Genomic DNA, 14,784 nt, shown 5'->3' on the forward strand with positions numbered 1-14,784 from the left:
CTCATATTAAAATTTGAACACAAAGTTCAAACCCAAGTAACTCATAGAGAAACATATACAGTAAACCATCACCTAAGGCTCCTAATCTGTTAAAAGCAGGATGTTAATTCATGTGTAGATGTGAACTCTACTTATGTGGAAAAAAATGGATTTATTGGGTATTATTCCATAATTATTTTTGTTACCAGATGATAGAAATAGAGGGGCATTTTTCTCAAGCACTAGGAACTCTGTACTAGGTTTCAGAGGGATGGAATTAGATTTGTTTTCTGGTTGTCATTCAATTCCAGATATAATAGCCTTGTACTTATTCTATATTATAATCATGTAGAGTAAGATTATGACTTGATTATGACCTTGGTCTGCAGTAAAGCCAAGAAAATTTATGCCAAATGGTTTTGTGCTAAATGAGAGTCACTGACTGGTAGTAGTGGAAAGAGTAGATATGACCATTTGGTTTTGGTTTTGCCTGCCTTTCAGTTTATGTTGCATGGCACTCAGGTTCAGATAAATGGATGAACTGCTAGGAAAAGTGGTGCTGAATGGTTAGAATATCAGATAAAAAAACTTGAATTCCTAGGACCTATTTTTTATTATTTTCAGGATTACTTGAAGGAAAGGATAGCCAAGTGTTGTTAATTTTATTCCCTTTAAAAAATTAATAGCCTTTATATAAAACATGGGAAGACTAATGAAGACAGACAACCTGGCTTCAGGAGCACAACAAAACTCCTGTGCTTATAACATGCTGCAAGTATTCATATGCGGGCTGTGCTCCATATGCTATCATCTCCTCCCTTCATTCTCTGTTATCTTCCCTGAGCATTAATAGGTTCTCAGGCAGTCACAGGGACCTTGACTGCTATACCTGGGACTGCATGTTTGGAAGACTGCAACATGAAAGGTGGGGAGGATGGCCCTGAGGGCAGCTTTGGAGCTTCTTCAGACACCATAGACACAGACACTGAGGCAATACTGGTCAGTGAGGTAGGAAAGAGTTCTATAAGCAAGCTGCTAGTGTGTTGTTAGTTGTTTTTTTCCCTAGATACCACAAATTTATGATTGAGTAGGATTTTCAGTAATATATTAATTATTGAAACATATTTGTTTACTGAAGCTGAATTGTTTCATGGCTATGCACAGCAGGGTGACTAAAGCTTTAAGCTGTGTGCATGATTCTGTTCACTGAAGGGGAGACTAATAAGACCTTCAGCTTCCCAACTCGCAGGCAGATGTTTCAGCCTTTAAATACCTTTAATCAAAATATTTTAAAGGAGCTGTTCAGTTCCAGAGTTGAACAAAAGCAAATTTGAAATTTTTATCCAGCACACAAAGCCAGAATTGTTCTTCTCCAGCTAGCATTAGTCATGCCAAAAAGGAATTTAAATAAGGCAGGTTTGAAAAAAGACAGTGAGATAAAAATGTTGATCAAAACCTCCTCTTTAGATATGAAAGGGAACATTTCCATTGATGTCAGGAACTCAGGCCACTAAGCCAAATTTTTGGACATGGCCACCTAAAATATGTGCATATGTTCTCATGTATTTCAATATGTTTTTCTCAACTTTATTATATCATTCCTTAAATCCTAATGGGATTTAATATCCTGGCTGCAGTAAGACAGGAAATGTCCTAGACACTTGGAAGACGTGGCTTGTGCTCCAAGGAGGATATAGTGAGAAATAATAGAAATCAAGTGTACAGGGCAAGGAAATAGAAGCAAAAATGACCAAGGTGATGATGGGCAGATGTGTTATTATTGAGGCATTTGCTTGTTGATTTTTTTAATTTTAAGTCAATTGCAACAGATTCCCTTACCCTCATCCTCTCTTCCTAGACTCGTTTTTAGAACTTTCCAGCTTCACAATAGGCAAAGTTGCTGCTATCTATAGTTTATGAGTCAATTCCCAAGTTTTACAATCATGAAAGCTAAGGAGTGCCCTTAATTCCCCCACTTCCAAAATTCTACTTCTGCAAATGAACAGTTCATTCGCAGAGAGACTCAGTTCAGTTCTTGTACGAATATTGAAAACAGAGAGCTTGCTTTAGGAAGCCAACATGGCAGGGATGGGGAGAAATCTCAATTACTCTATCTGCCTTCAGTTTTGGCAATTTGCTAGAGAACAAACTGTTTCAGCTTTTCCAGCCTTCTGGAATTTGCAGAAGATGCTTTTCCTTCTCAGAGTTTCTTTTTTAAATCAAGCAGGTTGTTCAACTCTTCAATCTTTTTAATGTCTTTTTGGGTAGAGATTTCTAACACAGGGACACAACTGACTTTTGCATTAGGATCCCTGAGATCTGCTGAAAAATACTGCAACTCTGACCACTGCCATGAGTTGTTATGAAACAGTTGTAAAAGACTACTGAGGTAAAGCTTTTCCCCCCAAAATTATTTAAGCTCATTCAGTTGCATCCTTGCTTCCTCAGTCCTTCCCTCTGTCACACCACAATCAACCCTGAAGTCATAAATATCTAATTAGATTTATCCTTGTGCTCTAGCTTAATACAATCAACAGTAGTTACCAATGCATATTTTCTGTACTGAGTTTTATACTATCAGTTTATTAAGGACTTATAGCTAGAGATTAGGATACTGGCTTTAATAAAAGGAGTCCCTTTCTCACCATCATAAGGGGAGAAAACTGAAGGAAAGTTTTAACAGATTTCTAAGGGCAAAATTCATGTAACAATAAAAAGGAGATAAACTCTAGAGTGTCAGCTTCCTACATGCTGATATGCTTAAGTGACTGTCCAGTCAAAGCTCTTTTACGTGTAATATCTAATGAGAAGTGCTGTGTGTTTGACCCAGTTTGCTAGAATCATTACTGAAATCTTTTATTCAGGTGCCACATTTACCTAGGTGAGAGATACTCTGGGCAGAGTCCTAGAATGAGGTGAATGCATAAATCAGTTTTAATATGACATTCCCTCCTTAGGAGATTCCCAGCAAACCAGGAGCTGCAGCTGCCTGTGGCTGCACCTCCTCAGCTGGGCTTTCTATCACACCTGGGAGTCAAATAAAACCTAATCAGCAATCGGACTTACTATTGAAAGAGAGCTCAGTGCAGGGTATTGGCCCTGTTAGGAGGTACAGACTGTCTCTCTCTGATGATGGAAGGGGAGTGAGAGAACCACTATTATTACTCTGTGTGGTCCCAAGCATCTCAGAGGAGGCTCTGCATGTCCTTTCTTATTTTAAAAAGACAGTGTCATGATGGATCAGAGCAGTATGATCTAGATGGGAGCCAGACCATATTAGAGGCAGAAAAACTGTCACACTTAGGCTCATGTTAGAATGTAATCCTGTTAGGGTTTCTCTACAGTATCACGTCATCTTACATAATTGAAAAGAAACCACTCAACTGAAATATGCCTGTGAGACAGAAAACCTTGAACAGTGGGATAGCTAATCTTACTGTTTCTAGGAAAGGACAACACACAGTGTAGGCTGCATTACATGTACATTTACCATTTGAATTCATAATGATAAGCTACAGGACTCTTCAGGGTCTCACTTTTTATTTGCAACTGTTCTAGCCTTGAGGCTGTTACCTGATGATGATTCTCCAAATGAATATAGTAATCTACAAGTGCAAGGTTGCAGGGTTATAACAGTTTGACTCCTAAAAAGACTTTCTACACTGTCAGTCTATGGAGTTCCCAAAAGCAGCATTTGGGACATGTTGTAAACTCCATAGCTGTAGCAGAAGAACAAGCTTTCACGTGCTCCTGAATTACATTTCTCTCTGAATTACCTGGATGGTGTTTAAACTGCTTAAATAAAGGAAAAAAGATTTTTAAACATGATTTCTGTTCACTGAAATTCTATTTTCCTGAAATACCAGCCAATGAGTTTTGATCTGGGTAAACAAAATCTGCAAAAATACTGTGCTTATGTAACTGCAATTCAAGACCCTGAGATCTACACATGCTTGGTACTTGCCAAGGTTTATATCCTTCATTATGTTCAAGTATGTAAAATGCAGCATTTTTTTTCAGTCATTGGAAACAACACATAACAAGACAAGACAACATCATACAATACAGTATCTTTCTTTGTATGCTTTAGGGAGTTGAATTGTTTAGCTATAGATCTGAATAATAAATAGTAGCTGGGAATGTAAAAGTTTAAAAGTACACTTAAAATCTCAAAATATACATTAAAGAACTCATCTATACTAAAGCTAACAAATTTGTTTATGTAGCCATTCACAGACAACTGTGTAGCAGAATTAAAAGAAGTATCCAACCTTTATGGTTTCAAAGAAAGTGCTTTCCTGCAAAACTGCTGTAGTTTGAGCTGATATACTAAAACAATAACTTAGCAGATGTGAGCCTGTTTCATTTAGTGGAAAGCTATTTCTGAAGTCTGTTGACAGCACAGTTCACATCAGAAACAATATCAAGATGATAGTTTTAGCAAATTCATGCCTTACAGCAGGGTATCTTGTATTTGTGGATTACCATACTTATTTAAAAAACTCTCCTCGTAAGTAGCTAATTAATTCACTGTAGTGAGGTGCACTAATCTGGCAGTGTGCATTAAGTTGGAGAATATACATAATGGCATTACAGAAATAGTAGCAGAACATTCCAGAGTCTGGTAGGAAATGAAAAAAAACATAGAGTGTGATTAAATAATACAGCCCAGCATCTACTCTGTCAGGCATCAGTGAACAGCATTCATTGAAGTCAGTGGTTCTGCAAAAGAAAAAAAAACCTGAGCAAAAATTTCCAGTTAAATGGTTTAGTTTTAGGTTTCTAAAATGTTTTAGGATTTGAAACAGACTGTGAGAGGACAAAGACTGGAGGTACAATATGCAAAAACGAGTGACAGATCTAGCTTTCACTGAAGTCACTGAAAGTCCTTCAATCACTGCAATGACTTTGCATCACATCTATTTCAAGACTATTTAACAGTAATATTAAGCTAATGTTTAATATTAATGCCTTTTTTTCCAGAAAGCCATAAAGAGCACAGCCTTAGAATAGTCTTCCAATGGGCTTGATCTTCCCTATTCAGCATTTCATGCTATTCAGCTTTTTCTTTTGTCTTTTCTTTTACAGGCAGGCCAGATCTGGCAGATAGCTGATATGAGGACTTTGCTGACTTCAGAAAGCTGAGTGTAACAAACACCAACAGACTTCAGTGAAAGGAAATATTATCCCTCCAAGAAACTCATACACAGACGACTTTTGGTAGCTTTAAATTAACCTGTTGCTCACCTGCAAAGACACAGCTATTGTTTCTTTCAGCACACATGGAGGAAGGCAACAAACTTTGTAACCCTGGCTAATAAGACTGTGGCTTTCTTATCAAAAGTAGGAGGTAGGCCAATTACAAGAGGATTATTTTATACTTAGCCTCCAGGACTTTAACTCTGGCCTGAACACTGGACATAAATAGAAGCCAATTTTAATGACCTGAGATTTTGCTACCTGTGCTTTATTATTGTTATCGGTTCTTTAACACTTTGGTACTTTATTTCTTTAAATTAAAAATGGGTTCGTGGATGAGAATGTGGCCCACAGATTGGGCTGTTCTCATGAAATCATGGCTTATCTTCTCCCTGGGGCTCTACATGCAGGTCTCCAAAACTTTGGCCTGCCCAAAAGTGTGCCGCTGTGACCGAAACTTTGTCTACTGTAATGAGCGAAGCTTGACCTCAGTGCCTCTTGGGATACCGGAGGGTGTAACCGTCCTCTACCTCCATAATAACCAAATTAACAATGCTGGATTTCCTGCAGAGTTGCACAATGTCCAGTCTGTGCACACAGTCTACCTGTATGGTAACCAATTGGATGAATTCCCCATGAACCTGCCCAAGAATGTCAGGGTTCTCCACCTGCAGGAAAACAACATTCAGACCATTTCTCGGGCTGCCCTTGCTCAGCTTTTGAAGCTGGAAGAGCTGCACCTGGATGACAACTCCATCTCCACTGTTGGTGTTGAGGATGGGGCATTCCGGGAAGCCATCAGCCTCAAGCTTCTGTTCTTGTCCAAGAATCACTTAAGCAGCGTACCAGTAGGCCTTCCAGTGGACTTACAAGAACTTCGAGTAGACGAAAACCGAATTGCTGTCATTTCAGACCTGGCCTTCCAGAATCTTACAAGTCTGGAGCGTCTGATTGTGGATGGCAATCTCCTTACTAATAAAGGCATAGCTGAAGGCACCTTCAGCCACCTCTCCAAGCTCAAGGAATTCTCAATAGTGCGGAATTCACTGACCTACCCTCCTCCCGATCTTCCAGGTACACATCTGCTAAGGCTCTACTTGCAGGACAACCAGATAACCCATATACCACTTACAGCCTTTTCAAACCTCCACAAGCTGGAACGTCTTGATATTTCCAACAATCAACTTCGGATGTTGGTAAAGGGGGTATTTGATAATCTCCACAACCTGAGGCAACTCACTGTAAGGAATAATCCCTGGTTGTGTGACTGCAGTATTAAGTGGGTCACTGAATGGCTCAAATTTATTCCCGCTTCCATCAATGTACGGGGTTTTATGTGCCAGGGACCAGAGCAGGTCCGAGGTATGGCAGTCAGGGAGCTCAATATGAATATGTTGTCATGCCCCACCACCACCCCTGGTCTGCCACTTATCATCACCCCAGTCCCAGCTACAGCCATGCCAACTACATTAGTTCCCACCTCATCAGTTCCTCCCCCAAGTAGCAAATATAATCCTCTCACTCCCACCATAGCCACACTCCCCACTGTGCCTGACAGGGAGGACAGAGAAAGGGTGACACCTCCTATAACCGAACGGATTCAACTCTCCATCCATTTTGTGAATGACACGTGCATCCAAGTTAACTGGATGTCTCTTTTTACTGTGATGGCATATAAACTCACGTGGGTTAAAATGGGCCATAGCCTGGTAGGAGGAATTGTTCAGGAACGAATAGTTAGTGGTGAGAAGCAACACTTAAGCTTGGTAAATCTGGAGCCCAAATCCACCTATCGGATTTGCTTGATTCCACTGGATACTTACAACAATTACCGAACTGGAGAAGACACTGTCTGTTCAGAAGCCACAACCAAGGCTTCCTTTTTGAGCAATGGCAGCAACATCCCCTCCAGCCATGAGCAGACGACTTCTCAGAACCTGGGCTCCCCATTTCTGTTGGCAGGGTTGATTGGAGGTGCAGTGATATTTGTCCTTGTGGTCCTGCTCAGCATTTTTTGCTGGCACATGCACAAAAAAGGGCGTTACACCTCCCAGAAGTGGAAATATAACCGGGGCCGTCGGAAAGATGACTACTGCGAGGCAGGGACCAAGAAGGACAACTCCATCCTGGAGATGACGGAAACCAGCTTCCAGATTGTCTCCTTAAATAATGATCAGCTCCTTAAAGGAGATTTCAGACTGCAGCCCATTTATACCCCAAACGGGGGCATTAACTACACAGACTGCCACATCCCCAACAACATGCGATACTGCAACAGCAATGTCTCAGACCTGGAGCACTGTCATACGTGATAGTGAGGGGAGATGGGGACATCTAAGACAAAGAGAAAAAACTCTGGAAAAAATACCCCCCCGACAACAATGAAAAAATTACATTTGATAAATGTTACACAGATGCATTTATGCATTTGAATACTCTGTAATTTATACGGTGTACTATATAATGGGATTTAAAAAAAGTGCTATCTTTTCTATTTCAAGTTAATTGCAAATGGTTTTGTAACTCTTTGCTTTTTAAATCTTTAAAAAATATTGCTAAGTACTGTACAGGGTTGTACAATAAGAACCCAATGTCATGGCAAAGGAAAGAATAACTCATTCTTCAAACATTAACCACTTTGCTGTCGAAGCTGTCTGAGGGATGTTAAGTTTCTAGGTGTCCTGTAGTACCGGAAAATAAGTGCATATTAAAACAGGGTCACTTAGGAACGGACAAAAGCAATTCAGATAAAATGGGTACAACCCTTCTGACTTGAACCCGGCAGCAGTTGTTGAGCTTCAAACAATTGGAAATACTTCCATTCCCCTTTGTCAGTTCTGCATTTCCTACCTCCAACTGAAAGCTGGAGTTGTGAGTGCTACCAAAAAGGCTACTTTCTTGTTTGATTAGTTTTCTCCCAATATACTTGGAATAGGAAAGGTAGACAGAGCTCAGTGTCAAACTCAAAGTGACCTTGATTCCTATTTGCAAAAGCTACTCTGAAAATGTCCCCCAGTACTGTATACTTTTATGATAGAAACTGTTCCTGCTTTTCATTATGATTAAGAAGCTTTAGGCATTCTCTGACCCTTCTCAGTGGGTGATGAAGGTTATCAGTATGTAACAGATATCTGTCATGAAGTTGCACCTCTCTTTAATAGAGCAGCATTTGTTGACACAGCATGTTCAGGTAAAGCCTGAATGAGGGAAATTCTGAGTGCTCCCAGCTCTGCAGTATTCATGTAGAATTTGGAATCTAAAAGTGTAAATTCCTGAAAACATGATGCAAAATATGATGCCAATGGAAGGATTGCTATTGACTTCTATGGTTCAAGCTCTATTTGATTTAGGGGTCTGAGTTATGTTCAGTATGGAGAAGTAGGAAAAAAAAGACAAATGGAGAAAACAAATAAGAAAGATATTTTAAAAATTTATTTATTATTGGAAAGGCCTTCAGGCCTATTATGAACTGAAATATGTTCAGCAGGGAAAATCGTGTATAAATGCTGGTAGTTTCCCCCCCCCGCCCCATTCAAGTATACAGAGACAGACATTAACTAAGCGTTTGATTAACTGAGGAATTTTGAGAACACAAGTACACACTGTCCTTCTGAATTACTCTTCTTTTATCTTAAGCTTTTGGAAGTTTTCCACAATGATCTGTGCTTTATAAGCAGTAGGTGGGCTTAGAATTTGCTTTTTTATTCCCTCAAATTCTTTAGCTGGAATACCTTCTGAGTCCTTGAGCTTTACAGGCACTATGTGAAACATCATGGTTGTATTAAAACCATGATGCTGGTCTCAAAATTATACAATGTTCCAGCCACTCCATTGACTCTGTGACTGCCAAGAGCTCTGGATTTCTTGCCAGTTCAGTGTTGGAATCTAATTGTTCCTTTCTTTCCGTTTGTTTGTTTTTTAATGCGGCTCACTTTCTCCTGAGCTTGAGGACAAGCAAAAGTTCACAACAAAGAGAAAAAAAAGAGAGAGACAAAACTTTCCTGAGGGAGTAGGGAACCAAAGAGAAAACTTTTTACAATGACCCACTAGGGACAAGGAGAAGTTGTTAGAAGTGGATTGGAAGTAAAGGCTGAAGCACTTTCACTGTGGAATGCTTAGACTTTTCACTTTCTGAGGCTGCTTATGTTGGGAGAGAGGGTTTTAATCCTTTCCTTTGCTTATTTCACTCAACTCATTCTTGAAACCCAGCAGTCTATGAGTGTGCAGTTTCTGAAATGCAAATCACATGATAACACTCATTTTCTGCAATGCAAAATTAATCCAGTTATGATTGATGGCAAAGTACAATCATTGTATAAGGAACCGCATCCTCCCCCCAACATCTTTTATAATCACATTTTGAAATTCCACTCTATATTCTGTATATTTGCTATTTTCTCCAGCTATAACAGGTATTTTAGGCAACCTGTGTGGCTACTGTAATAGTAAAGTCACTGAAATTTTGCTGAATAAAAGGCTGCCGTATGATTTCAGATGGTGTAATACTAGGTAGAAACGTCTATGCAAAGTGGTTTTTTCTGTGATCTATTTACTGAAGATTATGATGAGAAGGTTGATACTTTTGTTTTGTTTGTTTAATATGTTTTAGGTGCCAAAGCCCACAAGACAAGCAGCAAATAGTTGTGCTTCTGCACGCTTCCATTGCATGCTGGAGTTTGTTTGAAATTAAGTAGAGCCAGAGATTCCCATTGGGTGTGGATGTAGTATTTAATTTCACTGAAATAACTAGCTGTACGTTTGATTTCAAATGGCATCCTTTGAAAGTACGCACTTACTAGAATTTCGTACTTTAATGACTGATGCTGGAGGTATCTTTGTCCTCCTTGATGAACATCTTCTGTTCTAGGCCTCAGGATACCATAGTTTCAAGATGAGCTAGGCGCCTTATTTGTAGCAAATGACTTATTCAGGGAGTTCAGCCGTACTGCAGGTGAATGATCCACAAGCCCAAACTGATGACAACAAATGTGGTTACTGTCCTAATAGGGTGAAAACACAAGGCATTCACAAACTGTTTGTTTTGATCTCGGATGATGAAATGTATATATATCTATCTGTGAACTATTACTCACTTACCTAGATCAAAAATCAAAATGATATTAAAGATAGCATAGTTTATGCTTATTTTCAATATGAAGAAGAATATATATATTGGTATGGGATACTGACAAAGTTTCTTTTCTATAAATACTCTTCTGAAAAAAAGTAGCAAGCCAGTTACACCAAAATTTGTGGATAAAGCTGGGAGTATTATCTAAAAAAATTCACAGTTGTAGTCAACTGAAAGGTCATATGTTTCATTTGAAGAAAGTTTCTCCCAATTCTATTTGCTGTCCAGCTGCAAAAGAGTTAATGTATTTCAACCTACAACAGAGTTTGGGACTTTTCAAAGTGCCAGTCACACAAACAGCTGAGACTTCATTTCAAGTCACATCTAGATAAGTACATAACGGGCAATTTTCACTAGGTAAAGTATTTGGAAAAAGTCAGGAGTTAAAAATGGACAATGGTCTTTTGACGATGTAAAGTTTAAGATTAGTAGCTTTTTCCCTGGGCTTCGTAAAAATGGGGTCATCTTCACTTAGTGCAAATATCAAACCACAGATACTAACTAAAGGCTATAGAGCAGACATCCTAAATGTGTGCATATACAACTCATACAAAAAGTTGACTTCCAGGTCCTGATTTGAACACCTTCATCGGACCTGGGGACAAATGACTTGTTGACAGACAAAATCTCACCCATCTTCCATTGTATACTGCTAATAGCTGACATAAATTTACAGAAAAGATTAGTGAGAGGAATAAAATAAGTCTTTAAGTGAAATTATGTTAAAGCAGTATCACAACACTGCTGTGACCAGTGCTTGCGTTCTTTCTGAAGACTTATTTACAAACTGGTCCTCATTTTCACAGATTCTGTCACTATAACAAGTGTTCCTTGCATGTAGCTTGCCAGCAGAAACAAACACCCAATGAATGCATGGACTTTGTGTTAACACGTTCTTATTGGAGACATTATTATTGAATTTATTCATATGAATATTTAGGGATTGGGTTACTTTGGACTGAAAAGATATTAGCAGTTTTCCCGGTAAGCCAGTAAAGGACTACAATGAATGTCATGTAAAACAGAAAAATTAAGTAGCATATGCTATTTGTTACTAGAGTAGTTCAACTATATTTTTCTCTCAATTATTTTCTCTTTTCATGAGAGAAAATTTCTCCCTCTGAGAAATGTATCGATTTTAATTTTGCAAGCAAAAGAAATTTATGCATATTGTATTGTTGTTATGGTTTTAAGGTCTACATAAGGCACTTTATTAATGACATTGAAGTGAAAGTTCAGTCTCAGCTTTTGACAGTGAAGTGGTTAATTCCCATTGAATTCTCCATTTATAGTACTTCTTCACCTTAAATTTAACATGAAGATATTAAAGTTTTTTCTTTAGAACATGAGAATAATGGTTTTACTCATGACTTATCTTTCCAGCTCAGTGGAAAAACAAAACAGAAATGAGTGCCAAAACCAAAAGTTCCTGGCTCTGAGCCTCATCAGATCCTGCCTGATGCTCTCTTCTAAACACAGAGATAATCCTAGGAAGCTGATGATCACTCCTTCCCTGAACTCTAGTGAACAGGGCACTTTGTATCCCAGATGATACTACAGGCAATATTGAAGCATTTGGCATTAAACTTTTGTACAGCAGAGAATGTCTTGCTCTTTAAAAGGACGCTGGCTAGTAGTCCATCTGGAAAACTAGTACAAAAGAGATTTGGCAAGCTTTTGTTATGCTGGGGCTCTGCGGAAATGTGCCTCATGAGAGCTGAATTCTGATCTTCTCAGAAACAGATAAGCTACTAAACAAATTGTTATCTCTTGATCCTAAATATCTGAAGATGATCTTTCATAAAATTGATTTTAACTGAGACATGCACACTTGATTCTGTTCTGTGTTTGGTATACTTTCTATCTTTAACATGGAAAAATAGATGGTTTGAAGTCTGCATTATTTGTTTTCTGCAATCTGCCATGTTGCACGCATTGTTAACTTCAAAACCTCACTATACACTATATATTATCTTGTTGACATATTCAGTAAAGAGTTATTTAAAAAAATACAACAATCCTGCTGTATTTATATGAGCAAGTTAATTAAAATAAGGATGTGAATATCTGAAAGGAAAAACAGAAAAACAAAAATATCAGTCTTTTGTACTTTCATTCCTGGAAATATTTTCAAATGTTCTATTGTATGTCCACCCTCTCTTCAGATTCTAAAAGACAAATATTTTACTGTTACTTCAATTTCTCAGATTTAATCTTACCTTTATAAGATTATCTCATTCTGATATGCATATAGGAAAGAACTGTAGAACAAGAATGGGTTGTATTCCAGTGTTTGCAATTAATAGGTACACTCAAGCAGCTACACGTCTATAACATATATATGTATGTAGAAGCTGTGACCCATTATATGCATAGTCATATGATAAATGCATTTGACATTCATCCTTGACAATCTTAAACCTGCCTTTTACCTATTATTATCTATTTAATCTGTTTCCTTGCAATGAAATGTAGGGTTTTTTTTCAAATTCTCTCTTCAAAATTGTTCTTGAATTTTCAGAACGCACAATATTCAGACATAGGCCTTAATAAATTTTTGTATATCTTATACCTAACATACACGGTAATATATACATTATATATAAAGACATGCTTTAGCTACTTAGAAATGAAAATTACCACTTGTTGCGGTTTAACCCCAGCCAGCAATTAAGCGCCACACAGCCAGTTGCTCACTTCCCCCCAACCAGTGGCATGGGGGAGAGAATCAGGAAAAAAAAGTAAAACTAGTGTGTTGAGGTAAAGACAGTTTAATAGGACAGAAAAGGAGAAAATAATAATAATAACAATAATAATGACAGTAATATTAATTAAAGAATTGGAATATACAAAACAAGTGATGCACAATGCAATTGCCCACCACTCACCGGCCGATGCCCAGTTAGTTCCTGAGCAGCAACCTGCACCCCTCCGGCCAGCTCCCCCCAGTTTATATACTGAGCATGACGTCACATGGTATGGAATACCCCTTTGGCCAGTTTGGGTCAGCTGCCCTGGCTGCGTGCCCTCCAAACTTCTTGTGCCCCTCCAGCCTTCTTGCTGGCTGGGCATGAGAAGCTGAAAAATCCTTGACTTAGTCTAAACACTACTTAGCAACAACTGAAAACATCAGTCTGTTATCCACATTCTTCTCATACAGAATCCAAACCACACCACTATACCAGCTACTAGAAAGAAAATCAACACTATCCCAGCTGAAACCAGGACACTCCTCTTCTAGTTACATATACAAGAACTAATTTTTGGCTTTGCCAGAACCTGAAATATTGAATGTTACAAGCTGTGTCACTTCAAAGCTTAGAAATGTAATATTGCTAAGTGTCACAATTCTTCTATAAATTACCTTATTCTCTGTCTTAACCCTGAATATCAAGTAAAACTGCTGAGAGCTGCTTGTGCAATACATCCACATCTAGGCCCCCCCTCTTAATATGCTTCCCTGAACTTGACGTTTCTTCTGAGCCAGATTAGACCAGATTAGGTTCTGGTAACAAAACCTTCTTGCCTTACCATAGGAAGGTGGACAACAGAGGTAAAGTAAATGATAAACGCTTGCAATCATTTATGTATTTCTGGCAAAAATAATGGCATCATCATTTTCAATCGATAATTTTGTTTTCTCTCAAAAAAAAAAAGTTGACAAACACTGACTACTTTATCAGATAATCTTTTAATAACCCAAAATTATTTATCTAGAGAGAGATCTAGAGATCAGTCTTTATATTTACTTTTTACAGTTCTAAGCTCAGTTATCTGGAGCTGTTCACACACAGGTGCGTGTGTGTATAAATTCCTGGGGTTGTGTATAGAGGGTTTAGCTACAAGGAACTCCCAAAGCAAGCACATGGAGGAGTCTTTTTCATTATTGTCCAGTCAACATTTTTCAATATTTCACTTTAAAAAGAGTTCTTCTGTCTGAGAAGTGTTATGGTGCCACGTGGAGAAACTATGTTTCATTAAAGTATGAAACAAATGTTTTCACTCTACTTCAAGTGCCACTGTCAGTGAAGGCTCAAACTAAAAATCACTAAAATACTTCTATTACACAGGTAGGGATTTGGTGAATTTTTTAACAATAATTTACATTCCTAAAACAAATTAGTACATTCTTATGGTGAAATCCTGACCCCACTGATTTCAACTATAAATCAGAATATTTATAGGAATAATATATATGTCAGAAGGATTATTAAAAACATCCAGTATGACACAAGGTATAATATGTCACACTATGTACCCCCAAATGAAACACATCAGTGAGTAAGGCAATAGGCCTATGTATCTCTTTTGAAAAGCTAGGAGAGCAGTGAAATAGACTTTCCAGAAAATGAGGCGAGAGAGAAATATGTACTGAGAAACATTGTCTAATGTAAAACCACACAAGATACGGACATTTAAAGCCACAAACAGGCCATTGAGCATAGCAAGAACGTTCTTTTACACATAAACACACA

General features: G+C 38.2%; 1 protein-coding gene across 2 annotated transcripts in view; it reads left to right on the forward strand.

Moving 5' to 3' along the window:
* Window positions 1-12,129, forward strand: part of FLRT2 (fibronectin leucine rich transmembrane protein 2) — a 64,383-nt gene extending 52,254 nt beyond the window's left edge. For both annotated transcript variants that reach the window (XM_052782922.1, XM_052782921.1), the window contains exon 2: window positions 5,068-12,129. In XM_052782922.1, coding sequence (XP_052638882.1) covers window positions 5,502-7,490 — 1,989 coding nt within the window. In that variant the 5' untranslated portion in view covers window positions 5,068-5,501 and the 3' untranslated portion in view covers window positions 7,491-12,129. The remainder of the gene's footprint in view (window positions 1-5,067) is intronic.
* Window positions 12,130-14,784: the final 2,655 nt, after the last annotated feature.

Source organism: Harpia harpyja, chromosome 3 (assembly GCF_026419915.1).
Source record: "Harpia harpyja isolate bHarHar1 chromosome 3, bHarHar1 primary haplotype, whole genome shotgun sequence".
Lineage (NCBI taxonomy): Eukaryota > Metazoa > Chordata > Aves > Accipitriformes > Accipitridae > Harpia > Harpia harpyja.